This window comes from Corvus moneduloides, chromosome 5 (assembly GCF_009650955.1).
Source record: "Corvus moneduloides isolate bCorMon1 chromosome 5, bCorMon1.pri, whole genome shotgun sequence".
Lineage (NCBI taxonomy): Eukaryota > Metazoa > Chordata > Aves > Passeriformes > Corvidae > Corvus > Corvus moneduloides.
Window position 1 is genome coordinate 18,537,834 of NC_045480.1, and position 25,136 is coordinate 18,562,969.

General features: G+C 37.1%; 1 protein-coding gene across 2 annotated transcripts; it reads left to right on the plus strand.

The window, feature by feature from the left end:
- The first annotated feature begins 2,890 nt into the window (after positions 1-2,890).
- Positions 2,891-24,854, plus strand: PI4K2B (phosphatidylinositol 4-kinase type 2 beta). Of its 2 annotated transcripts, none has more exons than XM_032109375.1 (10): positions 2,891-3,215; positions 7,257-7,414; positions 12,530-12,730; positions 13,234-13,365; positions 14,803-14,956; positions 16,479-16,546; positions 17,044-17,140; positions 19,598-19,731; positions 20,805-20,864; positions 23,388-24,854. In XM_032109375.1, the coding sequence occupies exons 1-10, from the start codon at positions 2,927-2,929 to the stop codon at positions 23,559-23,561; spliced, it is 1,467 nt and encodes a 488-aa protein (XP_031965266.1). In that variant the 5' UTR covers positions 2,891-2,926; the 3' UTR covers positions 23,562-24,854. The 2 variants fall into 2 exon arrangements, with proteins under 2 accessions (XP_031965266.1, XP_031965267.1); XM_032109376.1 differs by lacking the exon at positions 23,388-24,854 and adding an exon at positions 22,833-23,376.
- Positions 24,855-25,136: the final 282 nt, after the last annotated feature.

Here is a 25,136-nt window from a genome sequence, read left to right on the forward strand (position 1 = left end):
ACCCAGACTGCTGGGCTGGGAAGAGCTTATTCGTGGGCTGTTTTTCGCTGCCCCTCAGAGGCTGTTGAGAACAACCGGGTACCTCTCCGGTGTTCCCGCGAGGGCGAGGGCGTTCTTCGCTCCTCGGGACGTGTTTGTGGGCACAGGTGGTTGTGGGACGGTCCTCAGGGAATAGCAGCAGACTGCTAGGGCTGGGGGCGTAGGCCAAAACTGCATCACAGGGACAAAGACAAATTACTCAGAGAGACCTAACATACATACATACATACATACATACATATATATATATATATATAATTTTTTTCCCCCCCACAACTTGGGAAAAACCAGTTACACCAGCAGGAGATCTGGGCCAGGCTTTGCAACTTTACTAGGAACTGCCCGTAAAGCCTCAGCAGGTGGAAGCTTCCCAGGAGCAGGGGGACCCGGCCGCCGTCGCTGTCCTTTGCCCCCAGGCGGCCACGGGGACTGGCAGGTTCCCATTTACCTTCTTGAAATAACTAGTAGCGAGTGTACAAAAATTGAAGAGGCGCGTTAAGTACGCGGTGTGTTTGTTCCAATGTTTAATTATAACCAGCCTGTACCTGGTCAACTGAATCCGTTTATGAAATCTTATCTGATTCTTCTGTTTTACAGTTTTAAGCTCAGACGGCTAATTGGCATGGGAAGAGTACGTAGCGACCGTCCCGCTTCTGTAAGTTTAGCTAACCTGATGAGGATCTTTTGGACGTTTTGACAGAGTAATCTTACACACCTGTCTGAAGTTGTTGCTCATACTATAATTAACACAGTTTCTTAGCCCTTTGAGCAGAAGAGAGCTCTACAAATTAAACTCCCCGCCCCCTCCTCGTTCCCCGCAGTCACCTGCGCGTGGTTTGTCGGATGTGTCTTGTTGCTGTTGCTCTATAAACGCGGAGCAGCTGCTCCTCTTGCTCTGTATCACAAGAGGGCGCCTACCTAAAGCGACAAGCGCACAAGTGTGCGGGTATTCTCCTTTTTTTCCTTTTGTTTTTTCAACTCCAGTGTTTCGACACCATGCTCAAATACATATAAGCAGATGACAAAGTCTGCTCTCTTGGTTTAGGAGGATAGGAACAAAAGCTTTAGCACAAGGAAAATGACCCAGCTAATTTACGTGATGTAATTCTTAGTAATTTAAATGCAGGTGGCTAATTGAAGAGTATGAGCTACTTGGAATTAAAATTAATGGTTTGTTAATAACTATGACGGTGATGTGTATTTTGTTTAATTATGAACTCTCGTGGTGTTTGAACTCTGCACTACTGAAGAGTGAGGCAATGTAAAGGCTTTGTTAGATCAAGACCTGTGAGCAAGTTACAGAACTCTCATTGAAGCAGAAGGTGAAAACTACCAGTTAACTGCATTTAGAAATACAGTAACGTGTAGATGAACGCATAAACCAGAAGAAATAGGGGGTTTTACTATTTTTTGCTGTAAGGCAAATGAGACACTGGAACAGAGCGCCCACAGAAGTTGTGAATGCCCCGTCCCTGCAAGTGTTTAAGACCAGGTTGAATGGAGGTCTGAGCAACCTGGTTTAGTGAAAGGTCTCCCTGTCCACAGCAGGGGTGTTGGAAATAGATGATCTGTAAGGTCCCTTCCAACCCAGGCCTTTCTATGAAATAACTAATGAGTTATTTCTTGTCTATTTTTTTCAAAAGAACAAACTCTCAATCATTTTAGCAGCTTGTGAATTGACTGTTCAATGGAACATTATTGAAACAGCCAAAACTCACTTGTAGCTAAAGAGAGGTGCAGTATTACTTAACATTCTGCTGGGGAGAATGTCAGACTTCTCCCATTTTAGTCTGATATTTTTGTTTGCTTCACACAGAAATTGACATCCATATAATTTTCTGTACAGAAAATTACATCCAGTTGCTGTAACCTTCATATATGTGTTTACAAGGCATCAAATGGCTATTCATCTGGAATCACACGACTAAGTTCACTTTTAATAGAAAGGAATGGAAACAGAAATGCAAGTGTAAACAGATTTTATCAAATGTTACAGATATTAGCAGTTACATAAGTACATGATGCTCAGCTTAATTCCAAAGTCCACTGGCTGACAGGTAACCCCAGACAAAACAAACACAAGTCCAGGGTTTCAGTAAGGTTTTATTTTGTCAGTAATCAAGAAAAATTATTTTTTCCCCTGTAATCCAGATTATGCACATATTAAATTCTTATAACATGCATAACTATGAGAATAATGAATAATAAATTTATACAATTACTATTTTTAGCTGAGAACTTACTTGGTCCAAATATAACCCATAATCCCAGTTCTATGGGAGTATTTAATGCATGTATCTTTCTCCCATATTTCACCAAAACTTGAGGAAAACCTCTCTTCTATAGGGAGGAGCAGGAAAACACATCCAGGTTGAAATCTGATGTAGTATGTTGGGGTTATAGTTGTATTCTCTTTCTTCTAGTTAGTAACGCATGGATGGTGGGGAACATGGAAATAATTGCAATGTATTCATACTGGTTTTACTTATATTGTTTTTAGGCTTCGCTTCGGAAGTTACCGTATGTTGTGCAAAGAGTGGGGAGGGAGAGCAGCTGGCTACGGCAAATGGTGGCCAGGAGGCAAGCCTGTTCCAGGTGTAGAGCTAAGGCGAGTTTCAGGGATGTTTTTGTCTAACGTCCAGCGCTGAAAGCAGGTGTCCGAGCTCCTGACCGGTCGCTAGCCCGGAAAAGCCCTCGGAGCTGCTGCTGGCCGCCCCCGATCCCGGCGCCCCGGCGGAGCCGCGGCCCCTTTAAGGCAGGTGGCGGGGCGGGCGCGGGGCCGCGCGCACGCGCGGGGCGGTGGAGCCGGAGCCGGAGCGGCGGGAGCGCCCCGAGCCCGCCCGGCCGCACCGCCGCCTCCTCCCGCCGCGCTGGGCCCCGGCCGCCCATGGCGGAGCCGGGCGCGGAGGAGCCCGACGAGCGGCTGCTGCTCCTCGCGGAGCCGCCGCCGTCGCCGCCTCAGGCAAAGCCGCCCTGGCGGGGGCCGCAAAATGCGAGAGCCGCCCCCGGCGGGGCCGTGCGGCAGTGTGGGGAGCCGGGGCTCGAGGAGCTGAAGGACTCGGAGGACTCGGGGCCGGAGGGAGATGGAGAGGACGAGCCTCTCCTGCGGGCGTCGGGTAGCGGCCGCGGGCGGCGAGCGGACGCCGCCTGGGACAAGGAGCGCCGCGCCGCCGCAGGTACGGCCCGGGGCCCGCGGGCGGCAGCGCTGGTCGGGCTGCGCTGCTCTCCTGGGGGAGGGGGCCCGCGGCTCTGGGGGAGCCGGGACTGAAGTGCGCTCGATATCCCATGTCCGATGGCACAGCATCGGTGAGGGGCAGAGGTGTGTTGACGTCTCTCGACGTATGGGCTCGCGGACTGACAATGAACGGAAGATGCTGCGAATGGATCGAAATTCGACTACTTTGTGTAGGGCTGCGCGAACTCGTTTACATCTTCATGAGCGTCTCCACTGTCCCTTCTCCCCCCTCTCTGTCTGCTGCTTTGTTGGGCCTTGCTTTGTTTGTCTCTGTCATGTTTTTTGAAACTTGTGGCTTTGCATGTTTTAAAGATTGTTCTGTGGTGGGACTGGCTGCTGCTTCCTGAACACTTGGAGAAGTGTCAAGTTTTCAGTTTGACTCGCCTGTCCCGCTAAATACTTTTTTTGTGACCCCCCCCCATCGTTTCATCTTGAAAAAAAATCAGTGTGTGTCTGTTCTTTGTTTTAATCATATGCTCATTTTGTACCATCACATGCACTAAAAGTTTTAGATGTGGGCTCTACTGTCATATTTTTGGTTTTCATAAAGATTTATCCTTCATAATTTCAAATCTGGTCTTGAAGAGAGAAATACAGTATGAAAGTCCAGAAATGCAAGAACTTAGTTATTAATTTGAAAAGAGACATAAGTGTGCCCATTATCTAATTCTAGATATACTGGCAAAATGATAAATTACATGATATTTATTGCTTACTTTCTTTTCTTTAGACTTTCAAGATTTCTGATTCTGTGCAAGTTTCTGTATAAGTATCCATCTAGGATGGGTTTGCTGACAGAAATATGTGGAGTTCCATCACTTCTTTGTTTTTGCTATTGTAATTATACTGTAGGATTTCTTGCCAGAGACTGGCAGGACTGTTTCTTTTGCAACAATAGAGTACTTAAAAAAAAAGTCCGAACAAACCCCCCATAAAGTTTAACAAAATAAGTTGTGCTAATAATTCTATTTTAGTAACTACAGACAACTTTTACTTGTTTGGCCATAAAGACGGAAAAATCTCATCTTTTAAGCACCAGTCTCAAGCATAGTCCATACCTGTAATGTAAACATGCCATTAAAATGTTAGTTTTCCTGTCTTTTTCCTACAAGACTTAAGATCTTTTAAGGAGATAGTTCTTCTAGCAAAATGTTTCTAGAAACTTTTAAAAAGTTGATGCTTCAGAGTGGAGGCTAGAGCTTATGACTCTTGCACCACTGAAGCAATTAGGATGGTGAATGCAGAGTACTACTTGGAATCTGCTCCAAAAGTGTGTAAGAAAATCTCAGAACTGTGACTGATTACAGCATCTCATCTTTGGTTTCCTTGTCCTTACCTTTTCTGTATGTGTAACCCTTGAAGGTGCAGGATTGTTTCACGTGTCAGGTGGAGCCAACATGCACCAGATGTTACTTGTGTATGTTATTGCAACACAGAGTGTTTACATAATGGAGTTATGGTCAGAATAGGAGACTGTATAGGAGAAGGTGGAATTGGTTAAAGGGACTACTTTTAATCATGTTAATGTTTAAAAAGTATAAATCTGGCTTAGTGCTGAAGGAGTTCATACATCTTACTCTTGCAAAGTGTATTCGTTTAGCTTAGCTTACGTCATGCTAACTTGATGGAAGAGCAGGTTGTGGTGCATACATGGATGATAGTATTTGTATCTTTTTTGGCAAGTCATCATCACTCCAGTATAGCAGCTTCACAGACTTGGGCCTTGTCCAAATTAACGTGAAGAAAGTTCTCAAGCTTGGTAGTTTGACTTTGTTTGTGTGAGCCCTGTATCCTTAGTGGGAGTTTAATGAGAAGAGTAATTTTCAAGAGTAACTGCAAGAGAAACCTTGATTAGTTATAATTATAAGTTTGAGACTGTACTGGGAATAAATTCTGACATAACATGCTTTCTCAGTGGAAAACTTGATTAAAATAATTTTTAAAGAAGAAAATAACTCAAAAAACCCCCAAACCCTGCCCCATTCAGCAAATACCATCTTCAATTAATACGGCTTATTTTCCATATGGAGAGGGTTGATAAACTCCTTAAAACTTCTAGTTTCCTTGTCAGCCTAAATGTTTTAGAACAGCCACATCACTGTTGTAACATGCTTCCTTAGCAGCACAGTAGCAATTCTGAGCAAGTAATGAGTTTCAAAAATTATTTCTCTTCTTCCTTCAGCAGGCAGTGCAATGGGGTTTTTTTTTTGGTTTTAATTTATTTTTTTCTGAAGTTATCTTTTATGTTAGAAAAGACATGGTTGAAGAATTTCCTCAGACAGTGAGACTACTTAATGTTTCTAGATTCTAGAAAAAATGCACAGAAATTAAAAACTGACCTCTGAGTCTTCCAGATAGACAGTTGCAATCCATGTGATACAAAGTTCTTCTGTAGGTTTTTTTCACCTGGAAGATAATTGTGCAGAATGACTTAGCGTGGATGTTGCACTTCATTTGGTAACAGTATAATGCACAATGCTGATTTTGCTTTCCCTGACAAAAATATGTAGTAGTTGGAGCTCAGCTGTGTGATGGAATGTAGATACGTGGAGATAGTTGAGGCTTGATTATGAAATAAGAACCACTGATTCTAAGTGATTTTTTCCATAAAAATAAGTGTATTGTGGATCTTTTGGTTTATTTCCCCAACTCACTTAAGTACTTTGTGACAAAGGAAAACCTTTGAACCTTTTCCCTCTCTCTTGTCCTACACTGAAGTCTTAAAGTGTAGTTTATCACAGCAGTATTGGCCAAATAGTTGTAACAGATTCTGATCCAATGGGCTGTAGCTGTTGATTTTTAAGAATGATCTGCTATTAGCTTTAAGGTTTCTCTTCCTTCTTGCCAACTTATACTAAAATTTACCTATTTTTTATGCTTTTTGATTGTTTTTGTTTGGAGTCCATGTTACTATTTTTAAGTGGTACATGCAAGTAAGTCCTAATGTTCTAAAAAGCTTCAAAAATTGTCCTGAGCTACAAAAAAAGATCATTGGGTTTTTTTTATTTGACTCTCCACAAACTGTTAAGGAGTATCTTTTCTCAATGGATTCTGTGTTGGTTGTCATTCCAGAAGGACGTATGTTAAATTTCTTCAATTGCTGAAATGTGAGCAAAGGAACTTTATCTGTAAACGTTTTAATCTAGAATAATGTAGCTGTTTCTTAAGGCAGAAGTGAGCCCTAATGCACAGGCCCATTAGAATGCACTCAGTGAACATGTGGAACAATCCCAGCCTTAAAAGGAAGGTATAATAATCTACAGTATCAAAATTTGTGAAGAAATAGTTTGAAAAAATTGAAGGATCAGTAGGATTCTGGCACCTTCCTTTCTAGTTGTTTTTCTAAATGTTTGCATAGGATCATAGAGTGTGCACAAATGTCTGCACAGACCTGATCTTCCGGTTGGTATGTAAAGAAATGTTACAAGTTGCTTACAGTGTTCTAAGGCTGGAATAGTGCTGGCATGCAGCACTTCACTGCTGTGTTGGTACCACTTGGGACTGCTACCTGTAGCGGATTATTCAGTGCATTAACAACTTTGTGTTTTAGCAGATAATAAACATGTTAGCCAAGCTTTTAAATGAATGGTACAATACCATTCTAATAGGAGGTAATGGGCAGGACACAAAAATAATATGTAAAATCTTTCACACTTTTTTTTTTTTACACTTGTGACTTTGAACATTTTTTTTCCCCTTAGATTTGTTTCATAAATAAATATTAAAAAAAGAAATCCTTGAAAATTGTAAACACTTAGCAGTGGTAATCTCAAATTTGTTGTTGCAGATTTGGCTGATTTACTTTAAACAAGAAGTTGATTAGACATGGATAAATCAGTGAAAAAACTTGGACTGATTAAATGGACCAGATTTTTCAGCCTGCTGTTGGATGGGTGTCAGCAGGGAAGGCTGTTGGCTTATCAGTGTGTTTGCTTATGTTTAATTCATTGCACTTAAGACTGGTTGTTTTCTTGTTTTTCAGGGCATTCAGGACATACTGCAGATATGAATATATTTTTAGATGATCCAGAATTTGCAGAAATTATTCTGAGAACAGAACAAGCTATAGAGTGTGGAGTTTTTCCAGAAAGAATCTCCCAAGGATCCAGTGGGAGTTACTTTGCTAAGGATCCAAAAGGGGTGAGCATGTTACTGCAAAGTCGGACACACCATCAGCTGCAAGTTGAAAATGGAAATTCAAAAATTCTATCTATATGCAAATTAATTTAAATAAGTTATTTAATAATTTATTGTATGCCAAAATTTATTTTGGAAAAATCAATGCAAGTAATACTTAGATTTCTAATTATGTCTTGGTGCATAAGCTAAGGCAAAATAACCATTATTTCTGCTTCAGTTTTATCAAGTTTTTATTGACCTGCACCAAAGAAAGAGAGAATAAAAGGGGCCTCTAACATCTGAAAACAATTCAGAAATGCCCTTGTGTGGAATCTTGTTCTCTGTATGTTTTAATTGATATTTGCACAACTGAGCTCCTAATTTCAGTATGGTTTAAGTTTCTTTAGCTAAGCCTCCTATATTTTTCTCTCTTTTCTTCTTAGATGGTCTTTTATTTAGGTCATGTCTCCTTTCTCATATATAATTGGTAGATGGGTGAGAGGAGTGGTATCATCAAACCTACCTTTTAACTTTTACTTGTCTGCTGAATCTTAGCTGGAAGATTTGGTTTCCCCTCTGGAAGATTTGGTTTTCCCTTCTGTAGTGGTAAATGGTGGTGGTGAATGGTACCTGTGATCGTGAGTGAGGTGTCCCTAAGGTTACTTTGGGACAGAGAAGTAATAGTTACATTAATATCTCTCTTGAAAAGTTACACATGGTTAGCATTATTTAGTAAGAGGAAATGATGTCTCAGACATATTTTCACATTGTTTTCTTTAAATTAGAAATACTTTGCTACTGAGCTGTTTTACTAAATGAGACTCCCGACTGCTCAACTTGTGTTAATTTGTCACATCTGATTTTAATTTAAGCTCAATCAGCAGTTTTTAGGTCTTAGATAGATGTAGGTGTCCTTTAATCCTGAAGATCCCAATTGAGCTGGAAATGGAAGTTAGAACACTTTGAATACCTAGGTTTTCAGAGCACGTTCAAGGTTGTTGTGATTCCGTGCATTCCCATAACAGTAGTTTTCCTTTCATTTAGGAAGTAGTACGGTTCTCGTTTAGCTTTTAGTCATATTATTGACTATATATAGTCATTAGAAAATATATTCCTGTTTTGCCAGTTAATTTTCATAGTTGTTTAGTTTGTTTTAATGGCAATTTTCTGGTGATAGTTTTTACACTTTATTGAATAAGTGATTTTTTTTTTTTAGACTAGTTAACTGACTTTGATATAAATAAATATATCAATTTATGATTTTATTTTTATGGAAAATAGCAGAACCACTTCTTCAAAATCTTCTGAAAACTGCAGTTCATATGCCTGTGTTCCAGGAACATTTGTTAGTAATGATCCTCTTCATTCTGGTGGAGAAAATAAAAAGGGTGGTCTCTCTTTGAAACCTGAATGAAAAAAATCTCTCTGTAATGGCTTTGTGGGATTCTTGCTATCACATGCAATGCTGTAAATATAAAAACGTCTTCAGAGTTCCAACTTCAGGTCACTCCCTATTTTTGCAGCTTAGATCTTTGTAGATTTTCTGGTTGTGTGCTTATATACACATATTCAAACTTCATGCTGTTTTTAAAGTAGGTTCATATCTTATTTAATATGCAATAGGAAAAAAATATAAGTAGTCAAATATGCGTTTAAATCAATAGTTTTTCAAAAATCCTGTGCATGATGTATCTAAAGAATATTCTAGAGTGTCACACTAAAAATGCTTTACAACTGATTAAGTTTTTTGAGTTTTTCTTAATGCTGTGCAATCAAGATTTTTTTATTCTTAGAAAGTTAGTAGAGAAATCATTAGGGGGAAAAAAAAAAGTCATACCATATGTGCCAATCTGTTTTGTCTGAAGCTTATCTGGATTGATTTTGCTGGGTTTTGGTCACTAGACAACACCTGATATACTCACTGAGCCCTGGGGATGGTGAGAGAGTACTTATGCATCATTTCAGTATAAACATCACCATAGTATTTTGGATGGGGCATATTATTCCTTGTTTCTTACGTGGTGATTTTCTTGTTGGTTTTACTTTTCTTTTGCTGTGTTGTTTTTATTCCTAGTTGAGTTTCTAGCAGTGACTTGCCCTCCTCCCTTATGCAGGTCACTGATTTGAATGTAAGTGTTTAGGAGAAATAAAGATTGAGAAAAGAAGACTGTTTATTTTACATGGTTCAGAAAGAAATCATTGCAAAATATGAAAGTATTTGCGATATGGGACTGTGGGAATAATGGTTCTTAGCAGACTTTAAATTTTGATTTTATTCTTTGCATTTATTCTAGAGCTTATCTATGTTTGCTGTCCATATTAAAGGTCTGATAAAACTTCATTTTGCCAATAGTGCGACTTTCATGTGTAAAATGGATTTCAGATCCTGTTTCAGTATTGTGTCATTCCACTTCAGAACACTTCTGTGACTTGCTTTCTCTTATTCCTCTTGAGTAATCTCTTTTCTATGCTGGGAAGGAGCTCATTAAAGGATGTGCTAAGCCTTTTTCCTGATCACCTTCTGAAGTGTTTGCCCAAAATGAATACCAAATTATAGGTAAAATAGGCTGTTTCCATTAGGTCGCCTTATCTGCTGATTTGGTTCTATCAGAAAGATAAAATTCAAATTGCTTAATTAAAGTTAGCTTTTTTGCATTTATTGGCAAAAATTATATAGTTGCATACTGAAATGGAGTTCAGTACTTAAGCAGCACTATTGCCAAAGACTTGCATATTTCTGCATTTGTTGTTCATTGTGTAAGCAATAAATAAAAGAAATTGTTCTGCAATATGTTCCTGACAGTTTTAACTAATTGCTAGTGTTAACGGAGTCAGTCATTTTGACTGGCAAAATTAAGACTGGCCATGGTAGCTTGTTCTATAGATTGAACTTTTTGGTCTACTCTGGTCCTCAACAGGGGTGGCTCTGCAAAATTTAGTAAGGTTCTAACTTCAGCAAAACCTTGAAAACCATATCTAGATTTGACAGTGTAGCACAGTACAGTCCAGGCAAATAATAGAATGAGCTAAGCTCCTTTTTTAAATGGGCACTTATTAGGAAGTATTAGCCAGAGAGTGATTCAGAAGAGATAATTAAAGGTTTGGCATATACTTCTAAATGCACCACAACAGTTCCAAGAAATGTAGAGCTGCTAGCTTTGTTTTAAGCAGGTAGATACATGTGTTTCAATAGGAAAAAATTAAATAACTTTTAAACAATTCTAAACCTAACATTAGGATTTTGACTTAAGTAGTATACCGAGTATTGTGATTTAAAAATAAAAAAAAAAAAAAAAAAAATAAAGTATTCAAAAACGTGCTGACCTTTCACATTGCATAGAATATTTATTACATTTTTGTAGGTCCAAGTTGAATTTTGTCTGTGCAGTTGTGTTCATGGTTTTGAATGCAACCTTAGAATCATGGAAAACAGCCTACCAAACCCAAGGGAGTTCTTGTCGATTTGTTTCCTGACTCTGTTCATAGGACACTAATTTTATGGTACGAATGCAAATAATGGTGTTTTGTAACTTGGTTTTCCTTGTAGTTAATGGGAATGAATCAAAATAGATGGATGAGACAGATGATGCTACTAATGCCTGGTGTCTTGTGTATCTGTTTACAAACTGAATGACTTAAGTTCTCTACCGTTACTTTGTCTTGGACAAAGCATGATTGTCATGAGAAAATTGGTTTAAAATTCTTTAGAAGCTAAACCAGCTGGTCCGATCCTCTCCCTAATCCAGCTGAATCAGCAGCTACTGAAGAGTACTGCTAGTTTCTGACTGCCAGCAAACATGTTCATGACCGGAGTGTGAATCAGCTTTGAGTGTTGGTGCAACAACAGGCAGTGTTTAGCTTGTTGAGATACTTTCTTTCATAAGGATTCAGTAAAGTACTAATATGTGAAAATGCTTCTTAAACAGTTGTTCTGAAGTATTTATTAGAAAGAATTTGATTTACTTGCCATTGTCCAGTGAGAAGGGATGAAGATGCAGCATTTCTACAGCATTCCACTTGAGCTACGGAAGAGTCATTATGTGAACCTTATGCACTAGGCCAAAGTTTATCACAGACAATTGAAAGGTTATATATTTTAATGTGGTAATAAGCCTGTAGTTTGAGGTTAACAAATATAGACCCTCTGTAGAAGACACCTTGAGAAATTGTCTCTTTAATACTTGTGCTGTGGAGCAGGATCATTTCAACGTGATTCTTGAGGAATGTCTAACTAACCTGTTGTTAGTTGCACCCTGTTCTGGAGACTGCAGAACCTGGCCATCTGTTCCAGTCTCGAGCTGCACTTATGTTTCTAAAGGATTTCTTTTTTGCAACTTACCTGCTGGGATTTAAGCCTGTCATTTTTTGACTCATTAACAGTAAATGTGTTGTTCCTTTTTTTCCTATAGCAGCCTATTCCATAGTCCATCGTGTCTAAGTTTTCTCTTAGCTTAAGCATTCCCTGTACTGACCATCTTTCATTATTCACATATTTTGTGCTTATTCTCATTTTTTTCAGCTTTCTGCAGTTTGTTAACAGATTTCTTGAAGCATAGTGTCCAAAATTGGACATAGGGCTCTGACTAATTTTAAGATTTACTATGTGTCTCTAATGTACATGATGGCTGATGGTCATTCTCACCTTTTGATCCATTCAAACTTAGGGTAATAAGAAAAACAGATATAAAAGTAGTGTTCTGTATGGTTGTCACTTTCCTGGAGCCATTATGTCTCTGACTGAAATAGCTGGTCAGTGAGTTGCTGGTAAGCTGAAAATTGTTTTTTAAAGCTACTTTTAAAAACTCCTTTTTTAAGAACTTAAGATAAAGTATATCTTTTTTAAAACGCAGTCCTTTTGAATTTTTGGCAAAATATTTTGAAAAAGTAAGTGTTGGCTTGGATTTTCTCTTATGAAGAGCTTATTTTGAGTTTATACTAATCCTAAAGAAGCACTTCATGATAAATTTATTTGGAATTCAATTTTACTAGTTTTATTATTTCATCATCTGAAAAGAGCAACTGTAAAATGCACTGGATAGGATTTAACCAGTATTTTCAAATAACTAATTTTCAGACTAATTTTACTATTTTGCAACTCAAAGTGCTCATATTTTAATTTTATATTATTTATCTTAGAAAATTATTGGAGTGTTCAAACCAAAATCCGAAGAGCCTTATGGACATCTAAATCCAAAATGGACCAAATATTTTCATAAAGTTTGTTGCCCTTGCTGCTTTGGCAGAGGCTGCCTCGTTCCAAATCAGGGATATCTCTCTGAAGCTGGTGCCTGTCTTGTGGATGAGAAGCTGGGGCTTGGAGTTGTACCTAAAACTAAGGTAAAAGTCAAAACACATAAATTACTGAATTAAAAAAAAAAAAAAGCCAATGTATTTGTCAGTCTCTGAACTGTGGTTGTGTAGATATCCTTGTATATCATGCGTTATTTATATGTAATTTATAAACTATTGCAAGTACAAAGGTAGAGTGGTTTGGTGTAGAAAAAGTGACTGTGACTTTTGATTTAATGGATAAGTTTGAGATCTGAATCGAATCTCCTCTTTGGAAGCACTTTCTAGCATTTTCTGATACCTTTTGTGCCTCATGTTTTGATGAGATGCAAATTGCAAAAATCAGCATATACAATTCCCATTTTTGCTTGGGATATGTAAAATAGAGAATATTCACCTTTTCATGTAAAATTTATCTGTTGAAAATTCCTGATGCGTGCTTCTTGATTAATTTTTAAAATTTTTTTGTATAACTGAGCATAAAATTTACTGTAAATTTACAATTGAAATAATGAGGAATTCTGAGCTGTGTTTAACTTTCATATTTTAAGGTTGTCTGGCTTGTCAGTGAGACCTTTAATTACAGTGCAATAGATCGTGCAAAGTCAAGAGGAAAAAAATATGCTTTAGAGAAAGTGCCAAAAGTTGCTAAAAAATTTAATCGAATTGGACTACCTCCTAAGGTAAGATGAAAAATAAGTAATTTGTGCACTTCCTGATTCTTACATAAAACTTTTTTTTTAAAAAGGGGTATTTTTAAGTAACTTCAGCAGTAGAAGAAAAAACTTGTTGAAAACGATCTGAAATTTGATACATATGACTGTTTCCATGCAACATGTATCCACTCTTACATCATTCTTTCATTTGAACTGTTTTAATCATCTTGTCACTTTTTGTTTCAGTTTACAATCCAGTTTTCTGTTGGAATAGTAACATATTAATTGTTGTATATCTCACTTTTGCTCTGCTTATAGATAACTTACTACCTTTCCTTTAAGTGTCATGTTTTGATATTGTCAGTCTGTTTTTTCCCTGCAATTTATCTAATTTTTAAAATTTTTTGTGATTTTTTTTTTTGCCGTCTATTGTTTTATTCTTTTGGGTACCCTGCTGTTGTGTTCTTCCTACATCCCTTTTGTCTTATGTGCAGACTACACTGACTAAAAACCTCACATCTTTATTCCCTAATGAGCCTTATTGTACTCCCAAAATATCACTACACTGTTCTAATCCTAAGCTTTTAAAACACAGGTTGTGTACAGCTTGGGTAATCCACTTGAGTCAGTTCCCAGCAGTTTAGATCCATGTGACATGGGTTGTGCAAGCTCGTATGAGCACGGTGGATGAGACAGATGATGCTACTAATGCCTGGTGTCTTGAGTATCTGTTTACAAACTGAATTAATTAAGTTTTCTATAGTTACTTTGTCTTGGACAATCTTGGACAAAGCATGATTGTAGTGAAAAAAAAAACCATGCTGTGTGTTTATCTGTCTGCATTTTACTTCTCAAATAGAAGTTCTTGAATTTCAATCTTGAGTACCTTTCACATACATATGGAGCCTATGCCAACTCTCATGTTCTCCCTTGGACTCTTTTGGGAAATGTATTTCAGTAATTTTTATGCAGAAAGCATCTGTCTTGAAGAAAATGGTTAATGCTGCTGTTCTTATCAGTGAAGATTTAAGACTTTTCAGAGAGGAAGATTTTTCTCTTGTAATTTTCAGTGAGTGTTCTCTGAACTATTGAAACAAGCATTTCCAATGAAAAAGAGAACAGGTGTTACTTCTTTCACTTGGTTTCATATATTTCTTGTAATACTAACTTAATTTACACTGAGCTGTCTGGCTATATTTTATTGCTGGTAAACTCAGTGAGTATTTAAAGAAATATTTTAAAAAACCACCACCAGAGCCCCCAGAAACCCAGCCTCACATGGTTTGATTCTTACCTTTTTAAGAATATAGGAATAAAAGAGAAACCACTTAATTTTTTTTTTATGTCATATTTCCTGTGCTCTGAACTTTGAAAGTATATAATTAATTTTTCTGTGAATGTTGAGATTACTTATGTGACCCACCCATGTGCATTTTCCAAATAGGAGTTTCTTAACTATTTCAGGTTGGCTCCTTCCAGCTGTTTGTTGAAGGGTATAAGGAAGCTGACTACTGGCTCAGGAAGTTTGAAACTGATCCTTTACCTGAGAACACAAGGAAAGAATTTCAGTCACAGTTTGAAAGATTGGTTATTTTGGATTATGTCATCAGAAATACAGGTATTTGTTAGTGTCTCTTGGTATCTATCTATTTTCCTGAGGTAGAAAGCAATGCTGGCTGAAAGCTGGTGCTTAAGGCTTTTAATGTGTATCAGATGCTTTTCTCACAATTGAAGGCCATAAAGATGCATTTGAAATTTTAAAAAATTTACTTTGGATTAATACACTAAATATTGTAGTACAAAAACAATCCAAACAACTCTTTTTTGATTGTTACTCACTATTTTAAGCAATTGCAGAAGTCAAGAACAAATGCTTTCATTGTGCTTCAGTTCTGTGTGTGGGCTATTAACTGTTTCCCCCGATCAAGATAAAGAATGGTGGGGTTTCAGGACCCATAAGAAAAGCAATGACTACAATTCCTTTTATGCTAAACTGGAGCTGATAATAGCACAGTTTCATGCCAACTCACAATAGTTCATACTAATTGTGTAGGCACTGAGGTACCACTGCAATGTGTACCTGTCTGTTCTGCTGCACTCTTGTTTCTGTCACTCCAAAGCTGGGATTCTTCTGTTATCTATGTAGGTGAATTACATCTTGAGGAATCCAAAGGCAGTTTTATCTTTAAAATATTTGCTTTGCTGCTTTGGCAGAGGTGGGCATCTTAGCTTTTCTTCAGACACACCAGGTCTAGCTCATTTTCCTTTTCTCAAATTCTCTCATTTTAGAAGCAAATTAGAAGAAATTTTCGTAAGAACATAATACTTGCTAGCTATTGCAATGGTCTGTCAGCTTTATCAAATAAACCTCGGTGTTTCCAAACAGTTAGTGTTTTTTGACATTCTTAAAATTGAGGCAAATACTCAAAATGCAAAACCTCATTACATGGATGATTTTACATTAATCTGATATATCTAATCATAGTAGAACACGAAATTCTGAGGGTGATTAAACTTAAGGGAGCACCTTAAAATGACAGAAGGTCCTACGAATACATGCAGTCATCCTCTGTCTGAAAGACCTTTTCAGAGTGTTCAATCTCTCAATTTTGTCTGAACCTTTTCAGTTTCTTTCCCTTCTGTTCAGTTTTGCTCCCTCTTCATCTTTGTAGAGTCTGTTTTCTCCATGTAGTCAAAGGTCACATTATCTATAATTTTAGAGGCCTTCTCCATTTCCCCATCAGCATTAAAACAAGCTTAAAAATTAAGTCGTTGTGGTCTGATAGTATTTTCCTCAGGAAAAGTGCACACCACAACCAATCTTTCTGCATAAAATGTATGAAAATAGTTTCTTTTGGCTTTGTTCATATTTTGCTGCATATTCAGCCAGTTGGGGTACATAAAGAAGTAATACATACCTAAGGACCTGGTAAATACCTGGTAAATTTGTGGTCTTTCCACTGAATCAGTTGCCTATACATTTCAGTAAAACTAAACCACGTGTGATGGGAAAAACCCTTTCTGAACAGTTTTGCCTAATTCCATGTATAAAGTGTCAGTTTACAATATTGTTGTATGTCACTCTGGATGATGATTTCTTTATAAATGACTTGTTGTGGCATGCATTTTCCTGTTTACAGACAGAGGTAATGACAACTGGTTAGTCAGGTACGAAAAACAAGATGATGGACTTGATCTGTCAGATAAGGTAAGAGAATTGTACTCTGAAACTTACATTCTTTAATTGTTTAGTTTTGTAGCTTGGTCTTGTTGGAGATTAAGGGCATGTCCTTAATCCTTGTGCATGGTCTCAAGAAATATGATAACCACAAAATATTGTAGGCAAAATGAGTGGAAAAGCTATTTTGATTAGACTAGGTAGAACAGTGCTAGAAATTATTGTTCTGTATTTTTGCTCTACTAGCTTGGGCTATAATAACAGTAACAATGTCCACTGTTGCTCAGGTACATTTCTTCATCCCTTTTGCTCTGCTTATCTTGTATTTGGGGAAGGGCATCTCTTTAATAATGGTAGAGTAAGAAATTATATGTGGTGGAGTTTATTTGGATGCTGCTTTATATTGTTTAAGTTGAATTTAACCAGTGAAGCTACACTACAAAGTATATTATTTAGTATTTTTAATGTGTTTCACTGTTTGTGTAAACACATTAGTATCACTTACTTTTTAAATATTCCTTCTGTAGGATAGCCAATGGACTATAACTAAAGAATCTATTAAAATTGCTGCAATTGACAATGGTTTAGCATTTCCTTTTAAGCATCCTGATGAGTGGAGGGCATGTAAGTACTGCATTCTTCAATCATCTTCCTTTTGGGACAGTAACTTCCAAAGAAGTAATTTTTGTTTGTGTTGTTGCAGCAAGAAACTAAGAAATCATCACTGTAGCTATATATTGAATTTTTAAATAATGTACTCTTCTTCAGAAAGTTAGTGACAAACGCCATTTTTTGCAATGGCATATGTGATTTGATTCTTGTTCATATTTTTTACTTTTGAACAATATATGGACACTTGTAAACATAGTACTGTATGTAAAGTGATTAATGGTGGTATTGAAAGAATTTAGGAAAATGTTTCTCGCACATGTTTTCTTGAAAAATGTGGTGGAAAGTAACTCAATTGTGAGGATATACAAGTTGTCCCTCTATCAGCCAAATTTCTATTTCAAAAGGAAGGGTACTGTTGTAGGTGGACAAGTAGTCAGGTTGTTTTTTCTTGTTCTCAGCTTTAGCTTACTTTGTAGAAGTTAATATTTAGTTAGTCAATTTTCCATCTGCTTGAAAATACTGTTAGTGTTAAAGTGAGATTATTTTTGGCCACATCTGACTACTTATCATTAGGAGGGAAGTGCCCAACAGGGTTTGCAATGACTTTTGTGGGCTATTATCCAATCGGGTAATTATGGCAGTTAAGTGTGGCTAGTTATGCTGTCAAAAGGCTAGTTAAGTACTCCACCCAGAGCTCTGTGTAGTCTCTATCTTGATATTAAATAGATACTGTCCTACGTATCTCTTGGCTACAGTCACCTCTGTAGCTGTTCTAAAGACACAGCAATTATTGCTTATTTTATATCATCTTTCACATCGGCATCAAAAGGAATAAACTTGCGTGATCCTTTAGAATTCTTTTGCAGATGGACAGGTGTGTGATAGTTCTGTAAAAGTAAACTTGTAGCAAAATGTTTGTGCATTGCAGTCCCTTACCACCTAGAGCATGGTTTTGATGACTAGAGCTGGTTGGTTGGTCATCAAGGGTAACCTTCTCAAAGCCAGAGAGCAGCATTTGCAAAAGGCAGGAAGTTGGTCCAGCACAGATGAAAAGGGATTTCCTGACTGAACTGGGATGCAAAATTTAAGTACCTTGGGGAAAAAAAAAGAATAAAGATGTAGAGACTTTGCTGAAAAAATAGAGAATTTTTCCAAAAGTGCAAGAATGGAGTTTGGAATGTCAAAGCTCAGCTGGAGTAAAGCTAACAGAGGACATAAAGAGCAACAAGAAAGGGTTGGGTAAATCAGAAGTGAGAGTGGGACTGAACAAAAGTGCAGCAAAGACATAAAGGCAAAAGCCATAAGAAAGAACAAGTTACTCAATGCTGACTTTGCCTCAGTTTTCACTCTTGTAAGGTTTGCTCTGAGGCTCTCGGATCTCAAAGCTCCTAAGTAGAGCCTCTGGGAATGAATCCCCAAAGTAGAAGAAAGGGAACACTTAAGGAAAATGGTCATACAGAAGTTCATAGGAGTAGATGGGATGCATTGGAAACAGTGGGAGCTGGCTGATGCTGTTGTTATGCAGTTTTATCATCCCTCTTGAAAGACTATAAGTAATGGTGGGAGGTTGCTTCAGTCTCCATGAAGACTGTGGAATGAATCCTCCTGGAAGCTGTATTCAGGCACATGAAGAGCAAGAAGGTGATGGGGAAGCCAGCATGGATTTACAAAGAACAAACTGTGCTTGATTAACTAGGCGGCTTTTAATGATGACTGGTTCAGTGGCTGAGGGAAGATCAATGAATACTGATTTTTTTTCTTGACCTTGAGGAGGACTTCTACTTGCTCTGTCATAGTATTCGTGTAGGGAAATGTGAGATACCAACTGAAAGGACTGTGAGATATGTGGAAAACTGCCTGGACTGTCAGACTCAGGGGGCTGTGGGCAGTGTGAGGAAGTTTAGGGGGTGGCCCGCTCCTAGTGGCCTTTCTCAGCTCCTGCAATAGTTTGGTGTCTTGTTTAACATCTGGTAATATTAATTACTTTTGTAATATAATTTGAAAAAAGCTGTCTAATAGCAATTACGTGAAAAGTTATGAATGCTTTTCTCTCAACATTCTTAGAAGAAGGCATTTTAAAAAAATTAAAAATTATATTAAAAATAGTAGCTTTTTTTGTTAATTCTTCCATGAGTCAAATACCTGAAAGATTTCTATTTGACTGCAGCTATTATTTTACTCCAAAAGAAACTGCTATACTAAACTACTGTTGCTTATGATGTTTAATTTATATACCTTTTTTACTTATTTCTTTAACTAAATATTTATTACTTAATATATTCTCACTGTTTGAAAAAATGGCTTAGCAGTTGTAAAACTGCTCTGGTAACTGTAGCTAAAAGGGATGTGTGGGGTAACAATGTTGGGAAGAAGTGGTATTACTGAGAACTTGCAGTAGGTAGTAGAGCATGCGACTCAGAATTTCATTTTTGCTTGTTTATCATTAAGTGCACTGTTTTTCTGCATTAGATCCCTTTCACTGGGCTTGGCTTCCTCAAGCGAAAGTTCCTTTCTCTCAGGAGACCAGAGACCTAGTTCTTCCTCGCCTTTCTGATATGAACTTCGTGCAGGACCTCTGTGAAGACCTTTATGAACTATTTAAGGTGAATCAAGTGCTTCTTTGAATTAACTATTACTGAAGTAGCTGATACTTGTAATGAGACAGTTACATTCATAAAAAGAATAACCATCTAACTTCTGAATGCCAAGATACTATGCTATTTTACCTTTAACCTTGGCATGGTAGAAAAGGTTTATGTAATTATAAGCAAACTGTCACCAATCTGGTTAATTGATAGTAATTATTTCAATTGAAAACATAAATTACCTATTAGATATCTAAGTTTCACATAATTAAAGCTAGTTTACTCTTACAGCACAAATCTGTGTAAAAACTGCATTTAACATACGCACGTGGTGTGTAGAGACTTAAACTGTAGCAGCCTGAGGAAATAATGTATTTAATATAACTTAAAGTACCTCCATACCTTTCATATACTTAATTTTATGCATATATTGTGCTAAGCTGATGCCAAAATCTTGATCATATTGAAAGTCAGACTCACTTGAAAGATACAGAAACTGTGCTACAGTGTTGACATGTAAAGAGTATCCTTCTCTAAAACATTTTGCAAACATTTGTGTCAGATGTTCAAGAGAAAAAAATCCAATTAAAGATTGAAAGAATTGGAAATTTTAGACTTGTAATGAAAGTGCAGCTGTAATGTCAAAACTAGATCCTGAAACACATTTTTGCTGTATTTGCGTCGTCGACTCATTTGTATTCAAAATCCCTCTGGGTTTGTTAGTTAAGTATTATTAAATCTGAAGGAGGAAGCATTTTTCTGCTGGAGTCATCATAAGAGAAAGAGCAATGTGCTGATATTAAGCCTGGTATCTACCAGCTGTTGGTATTTACCAATGCCCAAAAGTGGTATCCACTGATGTATTTTATTTTATGATGTGGAACAGTCTTCATTTTCACATATGTAAACTTGATGCAGTAAATAGACCTTTTTGTGATTCATACTAGGATTCTATTTGAATCTTTCAAAAATTATAATTGTGTGGGTAAATATGAATATGCATATTGTGATATTGATGAATTTACAACCAAAATATATAGCTAAAAATAAATGGATTATTTACTATAGACTGTTTGTTTTTCTTAATAAAGACTGACAAAGGATTTGACAAGGCTACTTTTGAAAATCAGATGTCTGTTATGAGGGGGCAGGTAAGACTGGCTTTTTATGGTTTTATCTATGTATTTAATTTGTCATCACTCCTCAGCTGCTTTCTTTAGAGCTACAAAAACTGACTCCTATTACACTGAATGATATTTGAAGGTATTTTCATCTGAGAAGACTAAATTTCTTTCTAGAGTTTGTTCTTACTTGTGGATAGATGAAACAGCAAAAAGTGTATGCTGATTTATGTTTTATTGTTTTTGGGGGGGATTCTAAAATCTTAGAAGGTATTTGAAAAATAAAAGTCGAGTCAGAAATTTGGATGGAAAATTTGATGTCTGATTTCATTATGCTATTAAAATAAATATGACTTTATTTTAGAGGGTTTACTTGATTATTGAAAGCAATATTAGGTAATAAAATTTCTTCATCCTATCAAATGTCAAAACCATACTTCAAAACAGTCCAGCCATTTTCAGGTTAGAAGTTTGATCATAGTTAAGTGTTGGGCTTGTTTTGTTTTGTTTTGGGTTTTTTTCTGGTTTTTTGTTGTTTGTGGTTTTTTTTTTTTTTTTAACACTAAAACAGGAGAGGATTTCTCCATCTTCTTCCTGTTTTACAATTTAAGGCTAGTGGGAAATACTAGAGAAAAAGCTTTAGCTAAGAACAAATTTAGTACACTGTAGGCATAAAATAGTGATTTCTGCAAGTGTAAGACAATTGGACTAGACAAATTAATAGTCCCATTTGCTCTGAATTTATTGAAACTTAGTCCTTGTGTTCATAGATTCAACATGGATTGTTTTAAACCAGACATTCCTAGAGCGTCTTAATTCGATGTTTTCTCTGTAGAATTTCCTACATCAAGATGTACCTTGCACAAGACTGCAGCTCTCCTTAGTCAAACATAATCCCAGTTAACATCTTTTGTGTGGTAGCTAAAAGACATCAAACCTTACTTACTAAATTGAATTATAGGAGTTTCTGAAGTAACTCTTCTGAGAAGTTTGTGTAGTCACTGCAAGGTTGGTTCTTGAAGTACTCAGGCATCCTAAACTCTATTAAGTAGCTTTTTTTTCTGATGAGACAATTGGCTACAAGGAATCTGTTATTTAACAAAACGCTTGAGGAAAAACATGATTGATGTAATTGAGAGTGATGTAGCTGAGGTTGTCAAAATTAATTTTCCACTATAAAGGCTGCATCTGGACCCTTTCTTCACACCCTGTTCCTCAGGTGGATTTTAGCAGAGATTTGTTTTCGTTTGGGGTTTTTTTTTTACTTCTCTCTAGCTACGTAAGAGTGTGTTTCACCGTGGGAAATGTCAGGTTTTCATGAACGGAAGAAATGCAATTAATAAGTAATCCTTGGGTGAGATTGGAAATACATTGGCAAACAATGCCTTTTGGCACTGATTTTAAACTTTTAAACTTTTTGGTGTTAAAGCAAAGTATGTTACGAGGGCATTGTAGAAGACTTGGCTATCTAGATCACATGCTAAGGTATTCATTCAGTTGGGATGAATTTGCAGTATAGCCAAAGCATCTAAATAAATCATTAAAAATGAGAATTTAAGAATTAGAAAATGAAGAATCTAGTTGATAAAAAACTGCAGAGAAACATATCTTGCATGGAAGGGTCAAGGTCTTTAAGATACTGAACATTGTTAGAAGTCTATTTTTGTGAAGTGTAGGAAAAAAAACTTTGGGAAGGGTTTCAAACCCAAAGGAGACAGTTCTCTCAAGAATGTAGAGTCCAAGAAATGGGTAACACATCTACAAAGGATTGCCTTAGAACTTAGAGAATGCAAACGTCAAGTAGAGTTGCTGGCAGAACCAAATTGCAGTAAATAATGCAAAAGACTTTGTCAGGGTTTTTTGGCCATGAAAGAGCAGAATAAGCAGAGGATTAGTAAGGTTCACAAGGAAGAAAGGGGCATTGTGTGGGGGTAAAAAGGCTTGATATTAAGGATAGTGCAAATGTGTCACTAGAGCTAAATTGAATACTTGCCTCAGTTTTCAGCAGGGTAACACTGAACATGAAGTAAGTTATGAGGGCAGTCCATGAGCACTGAAGTTTTGGAAGGAAGATAACAGACTCCTGGGAGCTGAGGGCTGAATTTGGGTCTTAGCACTGGGTTTGGTATGAGGTAATTATATGGCTTCATATCTTCTGATATGAAAATAATTTGTAGCTAACTGCTGGTATATCCTGTGTTAAATCATGTTGATGGCTTTCTTGTAGGTATTTTTTTCACTAAAGGTACAATGCTTTCAAGAGATTTGTGAAATTAAAAATGCTCATAGATTTTTATCTCTTACAATTTTCTGAAAATTGGAAGAGGACTGCATGAAATAGGAAAAGAATGGAAGGGTAGACAGCAGTAGGATGTATTCATGTTACAGAATAAATAAAATATTTTTACTTGCAATAGCATATTTTTTGAAATTAATTTATTCAGCAGCGTAGTCCTCTACAGAATTGATTTAAGAGTAGCAACTAAAATGATAAGCCTGTTAGCCACAGTTTTATTTGTGCACCCTAACCTCACCTGCTTTTACTCTTTTTAGATACTAAACCTTACTCAGGCATTAAAGGATGAAAAGAGTCCCATTCAGCTTGTTCAGATGCCACGTGTGATTGTAGAACGAAGTAGCACTGGAAGTCAGGGCCGAATTGTTCATCTGAGTAATGCATTCACACAGACCTTTCATAGCAGGAAGCCTTTCTTTTCCTCCTGGTAGCAACAAAAATACATGGGAAGAGTAAGTTTCTCTTAACTTTAGAAAGCTACTTTTGTGTAAAGGCTCTGCAATAATGTACTTCTGCTGTATACCAAGAGCTCTGACTGCCAACACCTCAGAACTTAAATTCTGAAGACTTAAGAAATGTATTTTGAATGTAATAAAAGTTTACAATTTTTGTGTCAAAATTGTGAATTCTTATGTCAGGGAATGAAAAGAATTTGTCCATACTGTATTTTTATAGGCTAAATTAATGTATTCTGAATAATATTTGGAATGAGGGAAGATAAACCGTTTGCATATGCTGAGAAACTAATTTTGAATACAATAGGAATTTTTTTAAAATATTAATGTGAGAATGCATACACTATGAATTTCTTTTTATATGGCTTTTAAAAGAAGTTCAGAATGCTATCTTTGATTGTGAAAATGCTTTTCCTTGGATTTTCTTCCTGATATTTTAAACTGGTTATAGATTTTTGTAGACTAGTTACTTGAAAAGTCATGCACTTGAAATAAATCAATCTGTCCTTGACAAGCAAGTCAAAGAAAGGGAGAAGGGGGGAAAAATGCTCCAAGTAGGCCTTTTTGCACGTGGGGACCAAAAAAATAGTTGAATTACAGCAAAATTCAACCCAAGTAAATACACACAGTTTCTACTGTGACAAACCACACTGAGTGTATGTTTCAGAGGTTGAAATTTCACTGTAGTGTTTAGCATTTGTATATTTAAGCACATATATGGAAATCTGTGATATTTCTTTAGAGATGCATCACTATGAAGGAATTGCACCATGTTGTTACAGGTTTGTTTTGCCATACATGTAAAAATGTGTTCATCAGTTGTCACCAGCGTGGTTCTGCTAATGACAGAAGCTCTAATGTGTTCATCACAAAGCCAGTCTGCCTTCTAAATTTCTAGCTAAACACAGTTTGTTTGGGTTTTTTTGACTGGGAAAAAAAAAAAAAAAAAAAGAAAAAAAACCCTGGATTATCTACAGCAAAGAGAATTACTTTTGTGCCCTGAATAATGTTGTGCTCGCCTGCCAGTTGCCATTTACATTTATGTTTAAGTTACCTGGTTTAAGACTTGATGGTCATGTTTCGAAGTCTGCAGCTTATGTAATGTGGTAAATATTTTTATTTTAGTAATTTTTTTGACATTTAAGACTGGGAAGGGGAGAAAGATTGCTACTTTTATGAAACCTTCAGTATTTCAGACATTGCTGTATTTTGTAATTCTAAGCAATATTGTTGAACTGAGAAATAATAAAATGCTTGTATTTTATATAATTCTGAGTGGATGTAAATATTAATGTAGCATGTCAGCAACTTCAACAACCTGAAATGTTAAGCCTTAAATGTAAAACACGGTACAGTGCAGTTCGAAAGGAGATGGAAATGCCTTTATAGCCTTGCCATGATGGTTTCTACCGGGCAGTTCATTAAGCACGGGCCGGTGCTGCCGCCTGTGCCAGTGGCACTGCCCGCGGCTCCGGCCCCGCTCTGCCGCCCCCGCCCGGGCCGCGCCAGCTCCGCCGGGGCCGCCGTTCCGCCGGGGGGCGCCGTCGGCCC

Coding starts and splice junctions, on each gene's coding strand:
- PI4K2B (XM_032109375.1), top strand. CDS start 2,927: ATGGCGGAGCCGGGCGCGGAGGAGCCCGACGAGCGGCTGCTGCTCCTC. Junction 3,216..7,256: donor GGAGCGCCGCGCCGCCGCAG/GTACGGCCCGGG, acceptor CTTGTTTTTCAG/GGCATTCAGGACATACTGCA. Junction 19,732..20,804: donor ACCTTTATGAACTATTTAAG/GTGAATCAAGTG, acceptor TTCTTAATAAAG/ACTGACAAAGGATTTGACAA.